The sequence below is a fragment of the Dinoponera quadriceps genome, unplaced genomic scaffold (genome assembly GCF_001313825.1).
Source record: "Dinoponera quadriceps isolate SergipeBrazil2010 unplaced genomic scaffold, ASM131382v1 scaffold248, whole genome shotgun sequence".
In the NCBI taxonomy this organism is placed as follows: Eukaryota; Metazoa; Arthropoda; class Insecta; order Hymenoptera; family Formicidae; genus Dinoponera; species Dinoponera quadriceps.
In genome coordinates, this window is record NW_014554606.1 from 642,978 (window position 1) to 652,493 (window position 9,516).

General features: G+C 50.0%; 1 protein-coding gene across 1 annotated transcript; it reads left to right on the top strand.

Annotated features, from left to right (window-relative positions):
• The first annotated feature begins 337 nt into the window (after window positions 1-337).
• On the top strand, window positions 338-7,872 carry LOC106752343. Its single transcript, XM_014633978.1, has 4 exons — window positions 338-640; window positions 1,469-1,864; window positions 2,609-2,692; window positions 3,058-7,872. Exons 1-4 carry the CDS (start codon window positions 623-625, stop codon window positions 4,972-4,974), a joined length of 2,415 nt encoding a protein of 804 aa, XP_014489464.1. The 5' UTR covers window positions 338-622; the 3' UTR covers window positions 4,975-7,872.
• Window positions 7,873-9,516: the final 1,644 nt, after the last annotated feature.

Consider the following 9,516-nt stretch of genomic DNA (forward strand, 5'->3'; position numbering starts at 1 on the left):
ATGATCTTTCTTTTCCTGGGTTGATGCGAGCGTTACTTGAATTCAAAATGCAAGACTAAAAGTCTTCCGAAAAGATTACAATATTTTCGCTTACATGCGAGAATATCTTTATTCAAGGCAATTCTGCATTTTTCTTTCTCAAACTTTCCGCGTAACGCATAATGTTATTATGTGTATCATTATTATGTTACACATCGGCATAATCCCCGAGACGGGAATGAAAGATTCCGATTGGTCGATTCTCTTGTGCCCCGTGCGTCTGCGTTTGCGCATCGAGGCCCGTACGCGCTCGGTGCGCGCACGCGCGTTGCGCAACCAGCCGATGGATTGTCAGGCCTGAGACGCGAAATAAAGCCCCTACCACGGCTTGTTATTGCTGGATAAGCGCCGGCCCCCACGAAGCGCTCACAGTTCCGCGCTGCTCCGCGCTGCTCCGCGCTGCTGGAAAGGTTAAAGGATCGTCGTCGAGCGAGCGGACGATCGCGCGACGACAACTCTGCTCCGTCGAAGGCGCCGAGGCAGGCAAGGCAAGAAGGGGTTATGAGGCTCCAACGGCACCGCGGACGCGCCGTTAGACGATACTTCCGCGTTATCCCGGACGACGTGCGCGACGGCCTCCACCATGGCGGAGAAGTGCAAGGTACGTGCGAGAGGATTCCGTCGAGTCGCTCGGCGAAAAAATTGCCAACGTGGCTGACAGCTGAGAGAGAGAGAGAGAGAGAGACACACGACTGGCGACTCGACGGTGATTCATCCCCCCGTCCCGATAAACAATGGGAATTGCCCGGCGTCGACTCGCCTTGCCACACGACGACTCCCGTCGATCTTCCCTTCCTTCCGATTAATCGCCTTGTCGTCTCGTTGATCCTCTGCTCGCGCGAGCGTCTCTTGGATATCGCGATATTATATTGTATCGATGCGACGAACCTGGTTGCATTCGCGTAATATTAATATAAATCGTGTGCACGCGCGGCTGTCTCGCCTCTTTCGTTCTGCTTTGAGAACCGTCTGTACGAATTATTCCGATATATCGTGTGTCCAACAGCAGGGTACGGTGAAATGCGATCGCAGTATGATATATTGCGATATATATCGCGATGTCAACGACGCCGATGATTCTTCGCGTCGGCTTTTGTACGTGTCGCTGTAAAGCCGAATAGTTAATTCGATCTCGACTCGTAATACCTGGTCGTTAATTTCTGCAATTGTCGGTTAAAATTAATCTCATGCAAATTGATATCGTTATGTCGATAGTTTCTTCTTTACACACGATCAAATATCGCAGCTCTCGTTTGTAACTCGAGATGCATTCAGATACATTTAAATGAACATGAAATATATGTTGAAATAATTCGAATACCCATTTTTTCTGAGGTACGCTCGTCGTTATTAATTGTCGATTATTCTCGTAGGAGATAACATTATTGTATACATCCTCAGCCGCTTATCAAGTCGTATCTCCACGCAGGAATGTGGCTGTAAGTGCGGCACCTGCGGACAGGACGGTCGGCAGCATTGTGATATGCATTTGCATGCGGAGATAGAGAACTTGCGCCAGCGTTTATTGGAGAGGGACAACCACATCGTGACGATGGAGACGCAGTTTCTAAACGAGGCCGATAAGTTCCCGAACGGCGAATTGGCTTCCACGAAGGAGGAGCTGCTGATATGGCAGGAGAAGTACTCGCGTCTGCACGAGGCCCACAAGAGGGTTCAGAAGGTCAATCAAAATCTCGAGGACAAGCTGCTGCGAATAGTCGACAAATGCGAGACGGAGAAGGGTGCCTTCACGAAGGACATTGCAACCTTGTCGCATAGATTGGCGGATGCAAATTTTACCATTCATCGGTTAACCCAAGATAACGTGAGTATTTTTCGCTGTTACGCGACACGTTCCTATTTCTATTGCATTATTTTGCGATAACAGTCCCCTCCCGGACAATTTGAAGACGACCTTCCCTCGGCAAAAATGTCAAAGGAGATAACCGTTTCTCGCGATTATTCAATTCCTAACATTAACTGTCCTCGCAGTTAAATTCCTCAACATTTTATCGACGCATATTCCAGTCCGAAGTTAACTGGAAAACGCAATTCCCTTGGTTTCGTTTGATTTCCTAGAGGTCTTATTTGCGAAAAGCTCATTCTCAACCTTCTAACAAGGTGAATTTTCAGCGTATCTGGGAAAATGGGGTTGGATCCGATCCCAGGCTCGGTTTTGCTCATTTTTCATGTAACCCATGCACAAAATGAGTAAAACAAGTATACAATAACACGAAATAACGTTGTAAAGTAAACGAGCCACGAGGTCGCATCCGACCCCCCAACCTTTTCATTAGAGTGTTAATTGTCCCTAGTTTGGAAATAATCGGAGACTCGACATATTCCTTAAAACAATTCAGCTCCGAATTCTCAAGAGAATCTGTCATTTGAAGTAATAACACGATAGAAATGGAACCGTCCTATATAACGGGATGCTCTAGAAATCGTTTTAGGTAGTTTCCTTCAATACTATTCACAATTCAGATCTGCACACGATAATCCGTATACAATGAATTTAGATAACATCTCATCACTTGCGGAAGGGATACATGTAATGTTTCCTTTTCAGGAGAAATACAGAAACGACGTTAGTTTGGCGATCCAATTGCTGCAGTGCAAGCCTTCCAACTTCGTGGGTCAGAAGTACGACTCGGTAAGACGTCGTCACGCCGAGCGAACCCGACGATCTCAATTTATAAACGCGCATAAAGTAAAACAGGATATAACGATGTGTCACACGATAACGATCGCGTTTGCGTAACATCGTAAGATTAGTTCCGGCGTGAATTTCACGCCTCTGTCGTGTCACGTGAGGCTGGGGCGAAATGCTGCGATGACATTTCCCTCGTATTTATATAACCGTTCCGCTCTCATGCACCGGCGATGTTACCTGCACGCGCATGAGCGAACTCTACTCCTTTGCCGGTTCGTCCCGATAAGAGCCGCACTTTTTAATTACCATTTGAAAATACCTTTGTTATCAGGCGACGTAAAGTCACGCTTTGTTTGTTATCGCAGCTGCCGTCCGAGGTGCAGGCGAAGGTGCGCACGTACGTCGCGCAGAAGCGGTGCCCGGTCGACGCAGCGGCGCAGCCGACGTCGTCGGACGTGAAGAGCATCACCGTGCCGATATCCACGTTCCCGCCGACGGCGATGGTGTACAACATCACGAAGCCGACGACGGAGAAGCACAGCGACGACGACGACACCGGCGGCGGCGTCGGTGGCGACGAGTGTAAGCCACCGGTGGACGTCGTGTCGGCCGCCATAATGGCGAAGGTGCTGGAGGACCGCGAGAAGGAGAGGATCTTCGCGAAGCACTGCGACACGTGCACGTGCCACAGGAGCATCCTCATGGTAGACGCGGAGACGCAGACGACCTGTCCGCCTGCCGATGATCAGCAACAGACGCAACGCAACCGGAACCTCGAGAAGTCGCACGCGGAGACGCCGAACGAGAAGCACCAGCAGAGCGCGGACAAACTGCCGGCGAGCTCCGCGCACACCGTCTTCTACGAGATCAACGAGAACGTCGCGAACGGCGAGAGGCGGCACCACGTGATGAACGGCGACTGCGCCGCGATTTACGCGCAGACCGGCAGGAACGGCAGGAGCGCTCCTCACCAGGATCGCCCGACCGAGGAGAACTGCGCGACGAAGGCCGGCTTGAACAAGAAGAGTTCCTCGCACGAGGCCGGCAAGCGTTCGCCGTCGACGTTCTCGCGGCTGAACGATCTCAACAGGTTAAACGCGGACAAGGCGAAGCCGCTCAGGACAGCCGGCGGCAAGAAATGCGAGCCGCTCGAGGACGGATCCACCGCGAGGAACTGCGGCAAGAGCGAGAGGGGGGGCGGTAATTTCGAGCACCTCGGCGGGGCGACGCTCGCCGACAAGGAACAGACGCGCATCGACATCATCAACGACCGGCTGTGGAAGAACGAGTGGACGAAGTGGAAGTCCGAGGTGGGCGGCAGGGACGGCAGGTGCCGGGCGAGCCGCGGCGGCATCGAGCTCGACGTAATCAACGACCGCGACTGGAAGAACGACCGGTCGGCGGAGGCGCGGAGCGCCGGGCAGTTCACGCTGATCGAGGTGAAGAGCCCGGACAACGGCGACAGCCAGACGGAGGTGGCGACCAGTCCGAGCTTCAGCAGCGACAGCATGGTGATCTCCAGCTCCGACCCGTCCAGCAGCTGCAGCGACGTCGCGCAATCCTCGACCGGCGGCACGGTCTTCAACAACCACGCCAAGTCCGTCGGCCGCGTCACCGGGCCGAGGAACTGCCTGGTGCGCGTCACGCCCGGCTCCAAGAACATCCTGCTGGACAACGCCGGGCATTACAAGAGCGTGCTATACAGCAGCACCGGCAAGGCCAGCACCGCCCTGGTGCACGCGAAGAAGGCGTCTCGGGCCGGCTCCGAGCGCTCGGCATCGACCAGCAGCGAGGACAACAACTCGCCGGTACTGTTGCAGGACAATCAGCTGCAGCGGGTGGCCGAGTGGGTGCAATCGTCGCTGGACAACTCGCACGCCGGCAGCAACGGCGAGAAGTGCGGCCCGTCCGTACGTCCGAACGAGTCGAAGAGCAAGTCCTCCGGGCGGGACGCGCCGAAGAATGTCGAGGGTTACCGCGAGAACGGCGCGAGCGAGCCGCTCTTGTCGGCCGCGCGGGACAACGGCGGGAATCTCGTTACGTTCGAGACGCTGGACGAGCACCCGTCGAAGGAGCCGCGCAAGAGGAACCTGGACTACGAGGTGAAGATCACCAAGGAGATGGAGGAGACGTATCTGAAGCTGGCGGCGAGCCTGGACCCGGTGGCGCTGAGCCTGTCGAGCTCCAACGGCACCGAGCTCACGATCGAGAAGTACCGGAAGGATCACAGGAGGCTCCATCACGTACAGAGACTGCAGGACAAGGCGGGCTCGAAAGCTTGAATGTGAAATCTCGGCGAGACTCTTCGATGATTCGCTATTGAACTGTATCAGCAGGGGAGTTCCTTTAAAGATATAACAGAGCGTTATTTTTTGTATACCGTATTAACTAAGTAAGGCTGTACCAAGAGACGAATAGCTTTTAGGGTGAGGCGGAGAGTCCTATACACACACACACACTGCTGCTGCTAATCGGTTTCGTCCCGTTGTTTCCGTTGAACCGGCGCGACGATCAAGGTGCAACACGGCGCAGTAAGTCGGAAATGCCGACGTCAATAACGCGATCGGTGCTCGAGGAGCGCCCGGTCGGCAATAACGACGTGCTGAGTCGCACGAGGACTGCCGTGATTTTCAGACACTGTTCGTCGCGGTTCTTATCGGCCGATATTCTTTCTCGCGCTCGAGAAAACCAGCTCAAAGCTGGGCGGGATGTGGAATCTCAACGCTGATAAGTCGACCACGCCACGTTGACTGCGCTGGTCGTTTCAACGCTCGATTCAAGCTTGGGTCGCCAAGTGTGTGCGATAAGGTCCATGGTGCGCATAACGACGCAATTGACCGATCACAGTCGGTTGTTCTTCGACCATAGGGAGAATGATCGACTGTGATTGGTCAATTTTCCTACTGCTCCAGTCTCACCGTTTATGTTACTGTGTGCATGCCGTGGCTCTGAATAAATGCCTGCGGAGAAAAGCAGTTTTCTAAGCGCTTCGAGATTACTGTTTACGGCTGGAGTATTCTTCCGGATCTTCCGTAAGCCCAGAAGGATCTACCGATCAAAAGCAATAGTCGCAAAGCGCCTGCTAAACCGCTTTCTTCGCCGAACGCGAGCAGTGCGATTCGCGTTTATTTAATTTCTTGTACATAGTTGCTTACGTTTCACACTTAAGTCGGTGAGACGAGGAGGGCGACATTGTGGTGCCGTTCACTGATAATCATCATGGCAGTCGACGTGTCAGTCAATTGATTCGCGGTATTGTTCGCCTCTAAGAACCCCCGTCTATGTGTTGTTAGCATGTTGATAATTAGTCATTTTTACGGTGTACATAAAATGAATTTTCCGAGCTCGCTTCGCTCGAGAGAAAGAGAGAGAGAGAGTGAGAGGGAGTTGTGTACATTGGAAGCGGATAAATATACTGATTTATTTGATCTCAAATTATGTCACGCGCAAAATATCGATATGGTTGCTTATTATCGAGATACGCCGTGTTGCGCATTAGAACTCGCTACTGGATCCAACAAGCGCGCTTCTAACGAGGATTCACAACGTAGTGAGGCATATTTAAGTGTACGTTTAGTTTTCAACGGTTCTCTCGCAACGGAAAAGTGTAAATGAAAAAAAAAAAAAATATATATATATATATATATATATATATATTTTTTTTTTTCCCCCTTAAAGTCGAAACACGTACACGCGCGTTTGAGTATAGAATATATATTATAAAACGACAATATTGTAATTAACTTGCAGGAACTCCTAGGAAGTCTTGTTTCGGCAATATGTTACTTTTACGAAGTCCATCGTTGATGGAGGGAATTAATTTCGTCTCGTGATATAACAAGTATCCACATCCGTCATACCAAAGCTAGATATCACTTGCGATTAAGAATCTTCTTTAACTCTTTGCACACGTTATCGCCCTCGACATAGCGTTGATATTACCCGTCGACGGTTCGCCTGTTTCGCCGTCGTGATGTTTGAGACTAACATAATATTCTCCGTCGAAGATACCGAGGAAACAAGTGCTTGAAAATTTACTCGTGGGATATAAGGTTTATTTCACAAAAATAAGGTTTAATTCGCAGAAATAGAAGGTTTACTTTTTGCGAAATAAACCTTATATCCCACAGATAAATTTTTAAATATTTTCTCTCAGGTGCGCTCAGCTACTGTTACGATTTCGACCGTCGCGATGTCTCTTACGTGGACGTCAGATCTCTCTCTCTCTCTCTCAACGTTTCTTGCCCCATCACTATGAACGACACGTGTGCAAAGGATTAAACAACGGTCGGCTAATCCTTTCACAGCCTTTCCGCCGACGCGTAAGCGGGCGTAAGCGTAATTTAGTAATTTATCGCTAATTATTTGTCGCGGCGTTACCGGATGGTCCCGTTTACGGTCCGTAAATCCGACTCTGTGTTGAGATTGCAATAAGTTGACGAAGGAGTCGAGCACGAAGAATCGTTATACGATGGATAACCGCGTCTCCGTTTTCTCAAGGAGACATCCTCCGGGCTCAAGTGATTAAATCTCACATATATATACACACACATACATATAAATATATATATATACACATACACACACATACATACACACATATATATATATATATATATATACGCTACTTGACGCGCGTTAATTTAAACCGATTGGCGCGTCGTACAGCGAGAGATCGCTTCCACTTGTGCAATCTCAGCAATCCGTAGCCTTGCCACTGGCGTCACGTGCCCGAGACAAGAATGTTTTGTGATAGTGCGTAGAGAAAGAAAAAGAAAGGGAAAATAGGAGGAGAGATTCGCTCGACTTATGTAACGTTGGTCCGAAAGCGCTCGTCGTCGCATTCCACGCGCGTTATTTGCGGAGACGCGTGATCGCGTAATCTCATTGCGGCGTTTACGCAATTAACCGCAGCTCAGCTTCAGTGATATTGACAATCCGACTTAACTAACTCTGGTTTAAACGTCTCTCGCAACTCCCGCGCGGATTACGGTCTCACCTCTGATACAGATAAGGAAGGAGGTTAAATCAAATCGAAAGAAGGGAGAGGAAAACACTAAGGACGACTTTCGTCGAACACTTTGGCGAGTCATCGAAACAAAAATCCACCTTCGTCGAACTCTTTGGCGAGTCATCGAAACAAAAATCCACCTTCGTCGAATAAATCCCTTTCTCTCTTATTCGCGTATTTTCCTCTCGGTTGTCGCTCGACGGAGGGACAAGACCTTGGTGCTACTACGAGAATTAGGGAAAGTCGTGTGCGAAGGAGAATTTCGCGGTGGATCTCGCGGGCTCGATTCCCGATAAAGTGTCATTCAGCCGAATCGATCGCCGAATAAATAACCAGAGTTAGCGCTCAACCGACTCGTTTGGCGCGAGTCCCCCCCTCCCGTCGCTGACGGGGACGATGATTTCACTTTCGTTTTTTTCTTCTCTCTCGAGTACAGTATTAGTTGAACGCGCCGAGGGGCGACGTCTCGATACGCGCGGATACAAAGTGTGCGTGACAATATATACCTCAAGGCTTCTCTCTCGAATATCGCGCGAATACTCGCGCGCCGATCTTTTGTAAACTCTGTGGAGATTAGACGTGGGTCCCTCCCCCCCCCNGGGGGCCCCCCCCCCCCCCCCCCCCGTGTGTGTACGTGTCGTCGGCCATCGAGACGCGCGTCGTTGCGCGCAAAATCTGAAGTACGAACGCGCGCCGATCTGCCGCCGAATAGCGAGGCAAATCGACAAATGTGATACGGCATATCAAGGACGTTCCCGGACGTACTAATTAATAATATTATATAATAATATAATAATATATAATAATATTAATAATACGTCCGGGAACGTCATTAATGCGTCGAACCGTGCTCGCTCGGGTTTGGTCGACAGCGCGAGAAGAACATGTCTCTTCCATTTGCTCCGTGTATTGGATGATCGGTGCGAAAGATTTGTCGTTCCTCTGTCAAATTCTGACTCGTGTGCAGCAATACCGATTCGAATATATTAAAAAAAAAAAGGAGAGAGAGAACAAAAAGACCCCGTTTGACGTGCGAAGAAAAAACAATCACGAGTCGCTGTGTGTGCGTATGCATGTGTGCGGGTGCGTGCTGTTCTACTTTATTCGTATAGGAATTTTTAATATCTCGGAAAGTGAATGTGATTTCGTCGTCGATTTGATCTGTCGGGCAAACCCTTTGCACCAGCCTCTAACATCGTTCTCGTACGATCTTCGTATTCTCTGTACAAGCTAATCGGTCAGTCGTGGACTGCTGCGTGTTTAATCGACGAGCGATCGATCGAGTCAACGGAGTCGATCGGAATTCACCTCGATCCTTCGTTCTGACGCATGGAAGGAAAAAAGATCAGTATCAATTCGAGACTCATATTCTCGTATGCGAGCAGGAATAATATGATCTTGTATGGAATTTGCGCTCTTATATACGCGGCGAAACTCGATGCGGTTCCGCTAGAAACACATTCATATTACTTAAGAATAATTTTCGAATTCTCTCCACGAATTGTGAAGAGAATAGAATATCGAATGGAAAGAACGATATCTTCGAGCTAAGAATTGTACCAGCACTTGCGTTAAATCACGTAATAAACCACGATGCAGATTTGATACGCCAAAATACGTCTGTCTGCCTTGAAAGGATCCTCGGATGCATCTGACGCATCACGCGCATCACGCGGATTTATCTGAGGATATCCCATGTATGAGTCTCGAATTGACTTCCGCATGCTCCCCGCGGGCCTTACTTCCTCGTCCGACGTACGTTGTTCTTCTTCAGGCGCGCCGCTAATTTTTCCAACGCTTTTTAGAATAACTC

Excerpts from the sequence above, each read along its gene's own strand:
- LOC106752343 (XM_014633978.1), top strand. Across the intron at positions 1,865-2,608 it reads ATCGGTTAACCCAAGATAAC|GAGAAATACAGAAACGACGT; the intron begins GTGAGTATTTTT and ends TTTCCTTTTCAG. Across the intron at positions 2,693-3,057 it reads TGGGTCAGAAGTACGACTCG|CTGCCGTCCGAGGTGCAGGC; the intron begins GTAAGACGTCGT and ends TTGTTATCGCAG.